The 16,592-nt window shown below is 49.2% G+C and overlaps 1 protein-coding gene across 1 annotated transcript in view; it reads left to right on the top strand.

The window, feature by feature from the left end:
• Positions 1 to 16,592, top strand: part of MRC2 (mannose receptor C type 2) — a 56,164-nt gene that overhangs the window by 19,087 nt on the left and 20,485 nt on the right. The window contains exons 2-6 of the mRNA XM_053569665.1: positions 13,946 to 14,347; positions 15,152 to 15,325; positions 15,523 to 15,687; positions 15,905 to 16,018; positions 16,382 to 16,525. Coding sequence (XP_053425640.1) covers positions 13,946 to 14,347; positions 15,152 to 15,325; positions 15,523 to 15,687; positions 15,905 to 16,018; positions 16,382 to 16,525 — 999 coding nt within the window. The remainder of the gene's footprint in view (positions 1 to 13,945; positions 14,348 to 15,151; positions 15,326 to 15,522; positions 15,688 to 15,904; positions 16,019 to 16,381; positions 16,526 to 16,592) is intronic.

Here is a 16,592-nt window from a genome sequence, read left to right on the forward strand (position 1 = left end):
TCTTAAGATTCCCCCCTGTGTCTCCTCTCCTTCTGTTTTATTTATTCTAGAAACAGTGCAATAATATAAAAGAAACTTGCCCATAATCCCAACCTCCTGGCACAACAGATAGCCTTATGTTTCCCTTGTTCCTTCTTTCTTATTGTCTGTCCAAATCTGGGGAGGGTTGGGTCAGGCGTTGGTTGTTTTTCAAAGACAGAGTCTCACTCTGTTGCTCAAGCTATAGAGTGCAGTGGTATCAGGCTAGCTCACAGCAACCTCAAATTCCTGGGTTCAAGCGATCCTCCTGCCTCAGCCTCCCAAGTAGCTGGGACTACAGGCACTGGCCACCATGCCTGACTAATTTTTCTGTTTTTTTGGTAGAGACAGGGTTTTGCTCTTTCACCCAGGCTGGTCTTGAACTCCTGACTTCAAGTAATCTCCAGCCACAGCCTCCCAGAGTGCTAGGATTACAGGTGTGAGCCACTGTGCCATCTAGAGGATGTTGAACCTCTGCACATAGAACATGCATGTATTGAGCACCTGTTGTATTCCTGGCCCTGGGGAGGCATACGTGGAAAACACACAGCTCTTGAACAGTTTAAAGCAGGCTGAGGCATCAATATTGGTAGATCTCCCCAGTAACCTGTGAAAGGCAGGGCGGGCATTTTATATTTCCGGTTATGGGTAAGAAAATAGACTTAGCCCCTCAGGTCCTTTAGATTGTAAATGGCAGAACTGGAACCTGGACTACCAGGCTAGATCTGCCAGGTGACTGCCCAAGTCCCTCCGAGGGTCCCAGGCAGACTCTTGCTGTCCCAGCGTCTGCAAGGACCAGGGGTACGGATGCTGCCTCGCCTCCTTCCACACTTTTCCTTCCAGCTGCGTATCGTGCGGCCTCATTTTCCCTCCCCAGCTTCCTTTGGAGTTTATTTCAGAACTGGAATGTGGCTGGGAGAGAGTACACCCACTCTGCCCCAGCCCTCCCAAAAGTCCCCTGCTTCCCTCTGACACAGCTCCTCTTCTCTTTGTATCTCCCTTCCAGGAGACCTAAGGAGGGGTCCAGAAGTTCAAAGACAGAAACAAATGATGTTTGCAAGGGACTGGGCACCCAAGGGAATTAGGGTAGGCGAGGACCGTGCAACTGTACTGTGGGTTTATTTTTCTTTTCATTCTTCTGAAGAGCAGCTTAAACACTCGAGTGCTTGGCCTTATTTCCTCTTATCATTTCTTCTTATCCAGATCTCAGTGTCTGCTAAGCCTGGTTCCCAGGATCTCCGCTGTGAAACACAAACAGATTCCTGAGCTCATGGGCCCAATCTGGGCAGAGGCTCTTGCTTAAAAATTGATTTTTTTTGTTTTGTTTTGTTTTTGGCCGGGGCTGGGTTTGAACCCACCACCTCTGCCATATGGGACCAGCGCCCTACTCCTTTGAGCCATAGGTGCCACTCTTAAAAATTGAGAAGCAAACATGGCCTTCCATTACTGAGTCCTCGTCAGGTACAGAACACAAGTGAACATTCCCTCTCTCGTAATCCTCCCCAAATCCATAAGACAGATCACATTCATGTCCTTCCCAAGTTGAGGCTCATAGAAGTGAGACAGCCAGGCCCAAGGGCCTAAGCAAGGATTTGAACCTGGGTAGGTCCAGATTCCAGAGCTGGCCCCCCTCTTCCGCCCCTGCCCGCCAATGGTGCTACCCAGAGGGGTGGGCAAGGTCACTTGAGCCTGTCCCTAAAGAAGCCAGCAAGTGTTTAATGTTTGGCTGTAGTTTAAGGATATCCTGGAGGTTCTCGAAGAAAAGAGATTCTAAATTCACTTGACTTTACACTCTTTGCTTTTAGAACCAAACAAGTCATCCTTGAATTTTGCCATGTCAGAAGGCCAGGAAATTGCTCCTTATGAGACATGTCATGATTTCTCAATCACATTGTGAGGTGTTTCAGACACATCTTGCCTCTCATGTGCTGTATGTCATGAGACATTATGGGTGCAGGACATTATGGTTTCGGCATCCACTTTTTTTTAGTTTTGAAATAGGCACAGCCTCTGGTCATTTTTTTTTTCTTTTTCTTTTTTTGAGATAAGTGTCACTCTGTTGCTCCAGGCTAGAGTGCTGTGGTGGTAGCCCAGCTCACAGCAACCTCAAACTCCTGGGTTCAAGTGATGCTCCTGCCTCAGCCTCCCAAGTACAGGGGCTGGGACTACAGGCACCTGCCACAATGCCAGGATGATGTTCCTATTTTTAATAGAGACAGAGTCTCGCTCTTGCTCAGGTTGGTTTTAAACTCCTAACCTCAGGTGATTCTCCTGCCTTAGTCTCTCAGAGTGTTAGGATTACAGGCATGAGCCACCATGTCTGACCTCTCTGGCCATTCTTAATAGAGATCAGGATGCTGAAGAAGAGTGGAAAACCACTCTGAGAGAAACAATGGTGCAAGCATGATAATACGAGGACTCTCAGTCCACCTGGGAGTGGGTGGCAAAAGGGATGGGTGGAGACTGTGGCAAACTCGTGAGCCCACAGTCTCACCCAGCTCCTGTGCCTACCTCCATGCAGGCCTGTTGCCTCCTGATGATTCCAGGAGATGCTGGAAATCCACAGTTTTATGTGAAATCTCTTAAGTTTTAAATGTTGGCTCACTTTTCTTTTGGACATCCTGAAGTCCAAACACAACTTGCTTAAAGTTGTTTAAAATACCTGGAGTAGTTGTCTTAAAGTCAGAAAATACCTGGAGTAGATGTCTAAAGGCAGCTCTGTAGTCAGTTTTCCTGGTCTTCCAGCCTGGCTCTTCCCCTTATTAATTGTTATCAAGATGTTTAATCTCTCAGTTACTTAATACCTCATTTTCCTCATCTGTCAAATAAGATAACAATTTTCCCTACTCCTGAAGGTTGTTGTGATGATTAATGAGAAAGCCTCAGACCCAGCGCCTGGTACCTAGTGTGCGTATGATCAGTGTTAACTCACATCCTTATTTATGTTTCTTTCCACAAGTGTGGGGTGACTACCTTGTATGTCCCAGTGCGATTGGGACTGTTCTGGCTCATGCTCGTTGTGCTGGTGTAATCAGTAGTAACTCCCCATTTCATTCTCATTGTTGGACAATAAATTATGTGGTCAGCCTGTATAAGCAAACACTGGCATTGTGCTGTTTAGGACTTTACCAAGTTTTAGACCTAATAAAAAGGCCGTGGTTTTGATTGTTTAAATATCATTGGACAAGTCACCTAACCTATGTTTCAGTTTTCACCTTATAAACGGTTGACCAGATGTATTCTGAGATGCATCAGTTCCCATTCATTCTGTCATTTGACAGACGTTTATCATGAGTCCAAACCGTGTTGGGCAAATGCCCAGGATATGGAGAGGCCAGGGACAGAAGCTAGGACCCCAACAGACCTGGCTGATGAAGACCTTCTGTGCAGGTGGGTGGGAATCACTGCCCAAGTGTTATTTGGAAGACCATTACCAAGAAATTGAATTGAATGCTAGTATTTTATTTATTTATTTAGAGACAGAGTCTCACTTTCCCACCCTGGGTAGAGTGCCATGGCGAACCTGAAACTTCTGGGTCTGAGCGATCTTCTTGCCACAACAGCCAGCTAGTTTTTTTCTTTTTTTTTTTTTTTAGTAGAGATGGAGTCTCACTCTTGCTCAGGTTGATCTCAAACTCCTGAGCTTAGGCAATCTACCCACCTCGGCTTCCCAGAGTGCTAGCTAGGATTACAGGTGTGGAGTCGCTGCACCCAGCCTGAATGTTAATATTTTAAACCTCGGTTTCTTGCATATCCTTTTTGTCAGGACAATTCTCCACACATTTCTTCTGTGTGTGGGTGTCTAGATTTTTTTCTTATGTAGAAAACTAATATAAATGTTGTGGAAAATTGAAAATCAGAGAAAGGCCCAAAGATTTTCTTCATTTCTGTTGACTCTGCAGTGTAAGAAAGTTTCTAATACTAAGTGGGCATTGGGTCTCCCTCTGCAACCCTCCACCCCACACCCTACATCTCTGTAGCCATTTTGTCCCAAACTAAATTTTTTTAAAAATGCCCTCAGGACCAAGCACTGTGGCTCTCACAGCACTTTGGAAGACCCAGGCAGGAGGAATGCTTTGAGACCAGGAGTTCAAGACCACCTTGAGCAGAGAGTGAGATCCCCTCACCCCCCACCCCTGGTCTCTACCAAAAATTTAAATTATCTGGGTGTGGTGGCACACATTTGTAATCTCAGTAATCTCAGTTTCTTAGAAGCTGAACTGGGAGGTTTCTTTGAGCCCAAAAGTTCCAGAGTACAGTGAGCTACAATTGGCCACTGTTACTTGGGCAACAGACAGCAAGACTCTGTCTCTTAAAAATGCTCTCCCCAAATTTGTGTGGGTGTTTCCTAATAAATTCACTCATTCATCCTCCATCAGCCAGGTATGGAGTTCTAAGCGGGCACTGTGGCCAGGGCCCCAGGTGGGCCCTCCCATCAGTGATTCTACGAAGTGACTCACCACCACTCAAAGTGCGGTTCTGCAGATGCCTTGGGGGCCTGGTTTGCTGAGTAGAAAGAAGGCGGCCATGGTTGTTGATGCTGGGATCCTTGCAAGGGTGCGAGTGATGGCTTTGCCTGGCACGGCACGGCCCCCACCCACGCGCGCCTGGTCCAGTCCTTGAATTTTACCCTTCGCGGCGAGTCAAGGAGGTTGGATTGTGCTGGCCCCGAAAGCCACTTCCTGCCGCGACCCGGCCGGCAGTCGTTGTGAAAGATTCCCCCACGGGGAAGGAAGTGGCTCCTGGGCTGTTTATTTTGGCTGCGGGCTCCCAGACGGCGCCGGAGCCGTGGCCGGTTGCGGGGTCGGCGGGCCTTGGGGAAGCTGGGGGCGCTCTCCAGCCGGAACCCGAGCGGGCAGAGAGGGGAGGGGCCGCCCCGCGGAGACCCGAAATTCCTAGGACAGGTGGGTCTCGGGCACCCCGGATCATGGGTGCAGGGTGAAGGAGGAAGGGGTCAAGGTGTGACTGAGGTTAGAGGCGTTAGGCGGCTCCCCCTTCATCCTGCAAGATGCGGCCTGGGAAAGGACTTGGGGGAAATTCTGTGATGCTTTGGTCTGAGAAGACAAAAGCCAGCAGGGGATGAGATCAAACACCATCACTTCGCAAGGGACAGGAGGATTGCACTCCCAGAGAACCCAGAGGCAGCCCCCTCCCAACCCGCGCCCCCCCAAGGATGACAATGCCTTTCTGAATTTACCAGGAGTCTCAGCTACCCCTGCACATCCCCCTCTGGAGTGTAGTAAACGGGAGGTCCCCCCTCTTAACCCCGTTCCCCGTCAGTGTTTGCTTTACCATCTCTCTAGAATGTAGAATATCACATTCTGCAACGCAGAGAGATTTTTTTTTTTTTTTTTTTTTTAACGCAGAGAGATTTTAAGCAGAGAGAAAAGCATCTCTGGAAATACATGGTGGAGGAAGCCCACCGCACACAGCGTGGGAGGGCAGCAGAGAAGCCCCTCCCCACCGGCTGCTGTGTGTGGTTTGGGCCCAAGAGCTTTAAGCAGTGGAAGGCTGGCAGTTTGGCCTGGCTGGAGTAGGGGCGACTGGGGAGGAGGGAGAGTGAGAAAAACAGGGTAGAGAGCAGCCCGCCTTAGCTCAGGACTGTGGTGGGATACTGCCCAGTGGACAGGGTACTAAGGCAAGATGTCACCGCCCCCAGCCCTGGATGGAATGGAAGGGATGCTCCCCTCCCCTCCTCAGCCCAGGGTCTAACTGCCTGCACGTCTGTGCACATGATCTCTAGCCAGGGGTGGTGCAGGGTGGAGTGCTGGGTCCCCATAGTTGGCCCCTTAGCAGGGCGGGGCTGGCAGCTCCTGCTGACTCAGGGACATTTCCAGGCCCAGCCTCCCAAGCAGCTCATTGAAAACAGCTGCTCCTCTTGGCTGGGGGCCTTTTGGGCAGCCTCTGGCTCTCCCTAGGATGACCTCTAGCCTCTGCATGGCCTAGAGAGGGGACTGAGAGGAGAGAAGCTCAGCAGCTGGAGGCCACCCTGAGCTCTCAGGGCCAAGCACGGTGGCTCTCACAGCTCTCTCTGTCTCTCTCTCAGCCACCCTGCCATGCCCTATAGTCCTGATCGGGTTCTTCTCCAGGGCTTGGCAGCTGGCCCTCAGTCCTTAGCTCTCCAGGACCTAAGCCAGGTGGTCTCTAGGCCACACATTCCTGCCTCCAGCCTTTGCTCCTGTGGTTCCCCAACTTGGAACACCCTTCTTTCCTTCTCTCTGTTTGTGACTTTCAGGGGTTTGTTAGACATGCCTCTCATTCAACACATATTGTTGAGAATCTGCTGCATGCCAGGCACCATGCTAGAATTAACTTTTCATCTGCTTCCTTCAGCCATGATGTCTTCAACTTGTAAAGGAGAGCAGCCGTCTTATCTGAGGTCAGACCTCTGGCTGCCTCTGCTGCTGGGCTGAGTCTGGGTTAGCTGGCGGGACAGCTGAGAGCTTTGCTCTGGAAAGACAAACTGTTACTGAGACTTTGCACTCGGCCTCTGGACTCAGCCAGAGCATGGAGTGTACCTTTAAGACAGGCAGGAAGGGAAAAGAGGCCTCAGTGACTGTCAGCCCTGAGGGAAGAGATGGGGTTACCCAGCCTAGGGTGAATTGCTTAAAACTCAGTTGCCTCTGAGCACAGGAATTAATTTCCTGGGTGTGAAGAAGCAAGAAGTATGAACTACACATCAGAAAGAGCCCCATCACATCCAGAAAGTCCGTTTCTCTCCAACATCTCTCACCCCAGCGGTGGGTATCATCAGGTCGGAGTGTCTGCGCACTCATCAGTGTGGCACTTGTGCTTTTCCATGGATTGCTCCCCGAGTTCTGCCTCTCCAGCTTCACTGTAAGCAGCCTGAGGGCAGAGGCCAAATCATCTGATTAATTTCCAATTTCCCTCTAGTACCTAGGATAGAGCTTCATAAATGTTTGTCATCTGTACAGGTGGGAAAGCCCCTGTGGGAAGCAGCGATAAGGAGAAAGGGCTGAGAGTTCAGCCTCCAAGGAGGGAGGTCTAGAGGCAAAAGCTGGTCTGACAGCTCAGAGGTGGTCCTGGAGAAGGAGACATACCCAGTGCAAACAAGCTCAGGGTTTGCACTGAGCCCATGTGGCTGTAAATGATCCTGAGGGAGTCACAGAATGGAGGGAAGAGCTGCAGGGACCAAGACTGGACATCCAACACCAAGAGCTCTCCCTTCCTCTCCTGCAGTCCCTTGGCTCTGCTCAGCTCTGCTTCTCATTATGTATTCTCCCCTCATGGTGGAAACATGGCCATCGGCAGCTCCAGTCTAGCAGTCACAACAGAAAGGGGAAACTATGTATTCAGGGAAGTTATCTGATCAGCGCTTTAAGAGTTTGTGCCCAACTGCTATGGCCAAGGGATGGATACTGTCATCAGCCAACAGGTAGCTAGAGGGGCACAACCCCCCTGGGCTGTTGTGGGCAACACATGAAGTTTGGGGCCTCGTTTTCCAATCCTATCTCTGAGAAGCATCTCTAAAAGCAAGGAATATTTTCTCCCTTTTCTGGCCCCACACCTTTTCCCTGCTCCTTGCTAAGGGCCACTTTCTGTGCTACTGGTTGTCCTGACTGGAGTGGAGTTTCTGAGAATCAAATACCCAGTCCTCAAAGGAAGCTTGGGCAGCCCTCAATTAAGTCTAGGGGCCAATTTATGGTTTCTGGAGGGTGGTTGGAAAGTGTAGTTTGTGTGGGCTGCTGTAACAAAAATACCATAAAGAGGGGGACTTATAAACAACAGAAACATTTTCTCACAGTTCTGGGGGCTGGGAAGTCCGAGATCAAGGTGCTGGCAGATTCAATATCTGGTGAGCATGCCCTTCCTCATAGACAGCCATCTCTCTTCTATCCCCATCATGGTGGAAGGGATGAGCGTCTCCCTAGGACCTCTTTTATAAGGACAATAATATTGATTCTCGAGAGTGCTGCCCTCATGACCACAGCACCTCTCAAAGGCCCTACCTCTTCATACTGTCATTGGGTTAAGATCTCAACATATGAATTTTGGGGATTGGCATAAATATTCAGTTCATGGCAGGAGAGAAGGGGCAGGTTAAGGGTAGAAGACCCAGAATGAGGAGGCATCAGCTGTGCCAGTCTCGTTGCTGGTCCTTCAAATCTCACCTTGTTCAGAAGGACCCTTGTCCCAGTGCTGTCAGAGGATAGAGGGACAGAGTCCCTGCCCAGCAACCTTTCCCACTGTGGTGTTTTGCGTACTCAGTGACAGGTGCTGTGGGCACTGTGTTTCAGGGAAATTAATCTGGCAGCTGGGACAAGGAGCAGAAGGATAGGCTGGTTGGTTGGTTGTGATTGTTATCTAGGCATGTGATTCATTCATTCATCCATTTATGCATGCACTCATTTTTTTCATTTAGTATTTAAGCATTACTTTGTGTCAGGCAGAATTACAGGTGCTGTGGATACATTGGGAAAAGACAGAGAAAGTCTTTGGGAGCTTATGAGCAAGAGGAAAGACACAGAACGTAAACTGAACATGTCAGTTCATGAGTTCTGGTTCTAGAAATGGCAGGGTAGCTGGTATCAGTCTAACTCGCTAAGAATGCTTATAGACCAATGACAAAATGTAACATATGGTGGTTTGAAGGCAATGGGCAGCAATTAAAACCACACAGATGCAGCAAGGAAAATATCCTTGAAAGAAAAAAGATTAGGTGAGTGGCATAGTAACCAGCCCCACCTCTCCCCTCCCAGAACACTGCCCAGTTTGAGGAACTCACACAGAAAGTGGCAATTTTACTGATTTGTAGAAACAGGTCAGAGTTTGAGACCACTACAAAGACTAAAAATTGTAGAAAGGAGCCATAAAGATTTCTACTACAAATTCTCCTCAAATCCTTGGTGACTCCACAATTGTGCATTTGCAGGATGGGACTCAGCAGAAACAGCACCTGGAAGACACAGGTTTTAGCTGCTACTTGAGTTTAGGGTTCAAGTTCCACCAAGTTCGAGGGGTTTTGTGATCATGTAAGGCTTTCTTTTGAAACCTCAGAAGAGAATCACTTTGTGATTAAATCCAAGGTTAAGAGCCACAGTCTAAAACTATAAGGAAAACCAACACAGCCCCACCCTAGCAAAACCTAAAACCAAGCCAGCACAGGACCAAAGTGATCCACCAGTAACTCAAATGCCTGTCAGAACAAAACACAACATTTTTTTAGGAAGTTAAAAATAAATCCAGATTCCCTATAACTTAACATATCATCCAGCATACAATAAAAAAGTCCAGACTGCTTATGGCATTATTTACAATGTCTAGCATATAATAAAAGTTACCAGACATGTAGGCAGCAGGAAGAACTAACTGATAAAAGAAAAATAGTCAATAGCCACAGATTCACAGACAGCCCAGGTGTTGGGGGAAAAAAAGAGAATTGCCATCAAGTGTTATGATAGTGACTGGGGTCACTTAAGGTTTGGAGACCTGGGAGGGCCAAAGGCCTCTCTAAAGATGTGATCTTTTTTGTGTTTGGGGTTTTTTTGAAATGTGACATGCCACATAGAGGGAGAAAATGCAAAGAGCCAGAACTATTCAAGGAAGAACAAGGAGGTCAATAGGTCTTGAGTAAGGAAGAAAATTAGGATCTGAAATCAAACTGGGAGGCAGAACCAGATCATGTTGAATCTGCAGCTCATAGTAAAGAGTTTGAATTTAGACTCACCCCTGTAATCCTAGCACTCTGGGTGGTCAGGGCAGGAGGATCTCTTGAGTTCAGGAGCATAAGACCAGCCTGAGCAAGAGCAAGACCTCATCTTTACTAGAAAAATTAATTGGGTATTGTGGCAGGCACCTATAGTCCCAGCTAGTGGGGAGGCTGAAGCAGGAGGATCACTTGAGCCCAGAAGTTCGAGGTAGCTCTGAGCTAGACTAATGTCTTGGCACTCTGTCCTGGGACAACAGAGTGCTTCTCCTTTTTTATGATGCTTTATTAAGAAGAATGTGTCCCTCCTCCATCCAGGTTAATACAAAAGATAGAATGTTTCCATCTTTTTTGGTGGCTGAATAGTACTCCATGATATACATATACCACAATTTGTTAATCTATTCCTTGGTTGGTGGGCATTTAGGCTGTCTCCACATTTTGGTGATGGTAAATTGAGCTGTGATAAGCAGTCTAATGCCAATCTTAATTCTGCCTGCTGGGATACGAACTCCACTCTTAGAATAGGCTGAGGGACTCTGGCACACTGTGGGAAGTGAAGTCAGGGGGCATTGTGAGATCTGCCCCTGAAGGATTCTTGTGAGCTTTAAGATCCCATCCCAGCAGAGTCTGAATGCTGAGGAAACAATCAGGCAATCACCAAAGGCAACTAAGTTAGGAATAAGGACCATAGTGGTTGCTAGCTGTGCTCTCTGTCTCCTAAAAAAAGCCACAGTGCCACCTGGTACCCAGGTGATATATTGCAATATATTGTCATTAAGAGCAAGGACTTCTGTTGTAATTTTTTTTTAGAAATAAGGCCTTGCTTATTCTGTTCCCTAGGCTGAGATGCCATGGCACAATCATAGCTCACTGTAACCTCAAATTCCTGGGCTCAAGTGATCCTCCCACCTCAGCCTTCCAAGTAGCTGGGGACTACAGGCACATTCCAACATGCCCAGCTAATTTAAAAAAATTCTTTTTTTTTTAAAGATCATTTTGGCTGTCCATGGAGAATGGACTATAGAGGGATGATAGAGTCAGCATGGGAGAAGAGAAAGAATTGGGGATATGGAATCTGGAAATGGCCAAATTTCAGCTTCCTACCTTATCAGTTGTATGACTCTGGTCATCAGATTGCTTCACCACTCTTAGTTAATTTTTTAAATGTAGCATAGAGCAATAATAATGACACTGAACATTTATAGTGCTCTTAGTATGTTCCAGATTCTCTTCTAAACACTTCACATGTATTATCTCATTTAATCTTTGCCATAGTGGTAGGGTGAGAAAAGAGGGTCATGGAGAGGTTAAGCTTCTTACCCAAGTCACACATTTTCAGTGCCAGAGTTAGAATTTCAACACTGTCAGTCTAATTCCTACTTTCAAGGCATGCACTTGATCCCAAGGAGCAAGTGGATGTAAACATTCTTTGGAGACTGGGATGTTCTCTGTGTGTGTGTGTATGTGTACGTGTGTTGTGTACTGACATGGCAGCTGGGGAACAAGTGGAAGGTGGCGAAAGGTGGATGTTGGAGATACTTGGGTTTGCTTCCTGGCTGTGTGACACTGAATAGGTCAGTGCTTATTTCTAAGCCTTAGTCTGTCTTTTGTTTTGTTTTGTTTTTCTCTTTTTCTGTCTTTCTTTTCTCTCCCTCCTCCACCCCTCCCTTCCTTCCGTTCTTCATTACTGAGACATAATTCGCATACCATAAAATCAGCTCATTTAAAATAAACAGTTAGGCCAGGCGCAGTGGCTCACGCCTGTCATCCTAGCACTCTGGGAAGCCAAGGCGGGAGGATCCCTTCAGCTCAGGAGTTCGAGACCAGCCTGAGCAAGAGTAAGGCTCTGCGTCTACTAAAAATAGAAAAAATAGTGGGCATTGTGGTGGACACCTGTAGTCCCAGTTACTTGAAAGGCTGAGGCAAGAGGATTGCTCAAGCCCAAGAATTTGAGGTTGCTGTGAGCTATGGCATTCTACCAAGGCCACCTTTTGAGCCTCTGCCTCAAAAATTAATTAATTAATTAATTAATTGATTGAAAAAATAAGCAGTTGACTGGATTTTAGTTTATCCACAGAGTTGTGCCACCATCCTCAATGTACTTTTTTTAAAATTGCAGGTTAATATGAGGGTACAAACTACTAGGTTACAATATTTGTGTTTGTGAGGTAGAGTCCCTCTTGTAGTTGTGTCTCACGCCCAAAACATGTGCCATATACCCCTACATTGTGTCCATTAAGTGGCAACACAACAATCCCCTCCCCTCTTCTCCTCTCCTGCCTCCCTTGTTCCCCCACCCTCCAACTTGAATTGAACTGAGTTTTTGTCTTATGTGGGTGTATATTAGATCATCTATTGGCTTCATATTAGAATTGAGTACATTGGATTTTGATTTTCCATTATTGTGATAACTTTACTAAGGAGAATGTATTTCACCTCCATCCAGGTTAATATAGAAGATGTAAAGTTTCCATCTTTTGATGGCTGAATAATATTCCATGGCATACATATACCACAGTTTGTTAATCTATTCCTAGGCTGATGGGCATTTAGGTTGGTTCCACTTCTTGGCAATTATAAATTGAGCTGCAATAAACAATCTAGTGCAAATGTCTTTATGACAGAATGATATTTTTTCTTCTGGGTAGATGCCTAGTAGTGGGATTGTCAAATGGGAAGTCTAATTTGAGTTCTTTGAAGACTCTCCATACTTCTTTCCTAAGAGGCTGTATTAGTTTGCACTCCCACCAACAGTGTAAAAGTGTTCCCCTTTCTCCACATTAGTGCCAGCACCTGAAACTTTGGGACCTTTGTGATGTGATATGGGCTTTTCTCACTGGGATTAGGTAATATCTCAGGGTGGTTTTGATTTGCCTTTCTCTGATGATTAGTGACAAAGCGTTTTTTTCATGTTTGTTAGCCGTTCATCTGTCTTCCTCAGAGGAGGTTCTGTTCATGTTTCTTGCCCAGTAATGGATGGGATTGTTAGCTCTTTTTTTGTTGATTAATTTGAGTTCTCCCTAGGTCCTAGTTATCAAGCCTTTGTCAGATTCATACCATGCAAACATCTTTTCCCATCCAGAAGGTTGTCTATTTGCTTTAATTGTTGTGTCCTTAGCTGTGCTCAGTCTACTTTTGGAACACTTTCATCACCCAAAAAAGCACCATTCCCTTTAGCAGTCACTGCCCATTCTTGTCACCCCAACTCCAGCCCTGGGCAAACGCTCATTCTTCTTTTTTTATAATTATATATATATTTTTGTTGTTGTTTTTGAGACAGAGTCTCACAATGTCACCCTCCATAGAGTGCTGTGGTATCACAGCTCACAGCGACCTCAAACTCTCGGGCTTTAGCGATTCTCTTGCCTCAGCCTCCCAAGTAGCTGGGACTACAGGTGCCCACCACAACACCCGGCTATTTTTTGGTTGTAGTTGTCATTGTTGTTTGGAAGGCCCAGGCTGGGCTCAAACCCTCCAGCTCTGGTGTATGTGGCTGGCGCCTTAGCTGCTTGAGCTACAGATGCTGAGCCTGCTCATTCTTCTGTTTCTACACATTTAAGCCTCTTTTCTTACTCTGTAAAGGTGTGCTAGGGATTGGGGGAGAGGGCATTTCTCCAATGTCTTCCACAGAGGATGTCTGTTCAGCAAGATTGGTGAAACATTGGTGATGAGGAAAGACTGAGGAAGCTAAAGAGTTAAATTGCTCTGTCCAAGAAAATAGAGACTGAGAGAGAGTGGGAGTGAGAGGTGTGAGAGTGATTTGGGAAGATTCTAGTAGGTGGAAAGCATAGAACCCGTGGAGCTGAGGGGCAGGGGTAAGACAAGACAAAGACAAAATGCCAAGACGAAGACAAGACAAAATGCCTCCAGGCCAGAGAAGAACTTTGGGCAGAAGAACCATGCTTTGTAGCAGAGGTAGAGACTGAGGTTACAGAGTGTCTGTCATGCGGTGTAAACGCCTCCACTGCTCCTCATACAATCTTCAGAAAAATATACAGTAGTCAGCCTGCCAGGTAGAATTGGATTTGTTTTGGGGGATGGGACAGAGGACTGAGTCCTGCCTCCAGGTGCGGCTGGGGCTTGAACAGCGGCACTTCCGTGCCCCTCACTCCTACTCAGTGAGGACTGTGTGATGTAACACAGGAGAAAAGGCTCACGACTCAGTGTGAGCACTTGGTCAGTGTCTAAGCCACAGCAGTCCTCCAGCGCCAGCCAGGAAAGCCCCTCTGATGGCTTCATGTCTGTCTTCCCTTCCAGAACCCAACATCTTTCTCATCTTCAGTCAAGGACTGCAGGGCTGTTTGGAGGCCCAGGGTGGGCAGGTCAGAGTCACCCCCACCTGCAATGCCAGTCTCCCTGCCCAGCGCTGGAAGTGGGTCTCCCGAAACCGGCTCTTCAACCTGGGCAGCATGCAGTGCCTGGGCACGGGCTGGCCGGGCACCAACACCACGGCCTCCCTGGGCATGTATGAGTGTGACCGGGAGGCACTGAATCTTCGCTGGCACTGTCGCACACTGGGTGACCAGTTGTCCCTGCTCCTGGGGGGCCGCACCAGCAACGTGTCCAAGCCTAGCACTCTTGAGCGGGGTGACCAGACCCGTGGTGGCCAGTGGCGCATCTATGGCAGTGAGGAGGATCTCTGTGCCCGGCCCTACTATGGTGAGTGGCTGCTTGCAGGCAAGGGGATGGGGTCCCTGTGTCCTGGGGACTGGAGCCATGGAAGGACAGACTCCAGAGTGACAAGACCTTTGGCCTCCGTGGCCCCTTGTAGTCACATCTTTAATTATAACAAGAAGGATTTTTCAATAATTTACTTCAAAGTATTTAATTTACTTTAAAATTTCCAAAATTAATACACACTTGCACAGACTTCAAATAGTACAAAAGTATATAATGTAACATGAAATGAAAAAAGCCCACTGACCAGAGGAGACCCCTTGGCACCTCCCCACTTCCCCACCGGTGTCTTAGTCCCAGTTTTGCAGATGGTGAATGGGGACTGGAGTCTCCCAGGGAGGGCTCTCTTATAGGGGGCAGCTCCAACCTGGGGGGTCCTTCCTGGAAGCCACCCTGAATTCCAAGATGGAACTTTGGAGGGAGGCATGGAGCCTCTGGGCGGAGGAGCTGAGCAGGGATTCAATCAGGCTCAGCCCTCTGAGGGTGACTGGGAGTCCCCTCACCCAACTGGACAGGCTGTGGGGTGGTCAAGGGGAGCCAAAGTGAGACCCCTGCTCAGTTAGCCCTGTGAGAAGAGCAGGGATGTCTCTCAGGTTCCTGGGCTGACCCAACAGCAGAGGAGCCCTAAAGCCTCTGTCTGGCGCCGGTGCCTTCTCCCATGTTCTGCTGACCCCTGCCCACCCCCAGCACCCTGGGTGATATAGGGGATTTTCCCCTTAGGATTGAGGGGGGATGGTGGCAGCCTTTGGGCTCCAGATGCTAAGGACCTGACTCCCATCTCTGCAGAGGTCTACACCATCCAGGGGAATTCCCATGGGAAGCCGTGCACCATCCCTTTCAAATATGACAACCAGTGGTTCCACGGCTGCACCAGCACAGGCCGCGAGGACGGGCACCTATGGTGTGCCACCACTCAGGACTATGGCAAAGACGAGCGCTGGGGCTTCTGCCCCATCAAGAGTGAGAGCAGAGAGGTTGGGGGGGTACTCCTCAAGGGAGGCTGGGGTTGTGGGTCCCCCTCCTGCCTGGGCAGCAGTGGTTTGTGTGTGTGTGTGTGTGTATGCGCGCACGCGCGCGCCTGTATTCCCAGGGGACCCAGGTGAGTGTCTGAAAGAGTGGGCTGGGGAGGGACCATTGTCGGGCTGTCGCGGTGGCAGGTAATGACTGCGAGACCTTCTGGGACAAAGACCAGCTGACTGACAGCTGCTACCAGTTTAACTTCCAGTCCACGCTGTCATGGAGAGAGGCCTGGGCCAGCTGTGAGCAGCAGGGGGCGGATCTGCTGAGCATCACGGAGATCCACGAGCAGACCTACATCAACGGTGGGCTGGCGGGGCCAATGGGGGGCTCACCCTCCCTGGGGGCAGGGCCAGTCCCAAAAGCCTAAGACCTGCTCCCATAAGTGGAGGGCCCTGGGCCCTTTCTCCCTAGGGCGCGGTGGGGGTGGGGTGGGACTTGTGCTGTCGCTGAGGCTACGCTGCAGAGAGAGCAGGAGGGCTGCACCTGGGCCTGCCCTGCTCAGCGCCCCGCCCGCTTCAGGGCTCCTCACCGGGTACAGCTCCACCCTGTGGATTGGCCTTAACGACTTGGACACCAGTGGAGGTTGGCAGTGGTCAGACAACTCTCCCCTCAAGTACCTCAACTGGGAGAATGGTGAGGCTCCAGGCTGGGTGCAGGGTGGTGGAGGGACCCCACTTGCCCCCCTTTTACTCCCTTCCTCGTGTCCTATTCCATTCCGGGCTGGCGAAGCACAGATTTCCACCCCCTCCTGGCCTGGGCCCCACTGGCCCACGCAGTACAGCTGTGCCCCTGGCCAGTGGACTGGATTCCAGCCTCCACTCTCCCCTCCAGCCACCAGGTGGGCAGCCTGGCCCGGGAGGCGGGGGCTGGTTGCTGAGCAGATGGTTCAGGACTATGTGGGCCCAGGTTAGACTGTGGTGAGGACCCTGTGGTGGGCTCCAGGGGCCATGAGGTGAGCTTCTCTCCTGGAGTGCTGGCGCCCTGCCCTGCCCACAGATCAGCCGGACAACCCCAGTGAGGAGAACTGTGGAGTGATCCGCACCGAGTCCTCTGGCGGTTGGCAGAACCGTGACTGCAGCATTGCGCTGCCGTATGTGTGCAAGAAGAAGCCCAATGCCACTGCCGAGCCGTCCCCTCCAGGTGAGCTGGGGGCCCGGCCGCAGGGTGGGAGTGGGGCCAGTCAGGGTCACAGCCACCTGCCCATCCT

The sequence above is a fragment of the Nycticebus coucang genome, chromosome 18 (genome assembly GCF_027406575.1).
Source record: "Nycticebus coucang isolate mNycCou1 chromosome 18, mNycCou1.pri, whole genome shotgun sequence".
In the NCBI taxonomy this organism is placed as follows: Eukaryota; Metazoa; Chordata; class Mammalia; order Primates; family Lorisidae; genus Nycticebus; species Nycticebus coucang.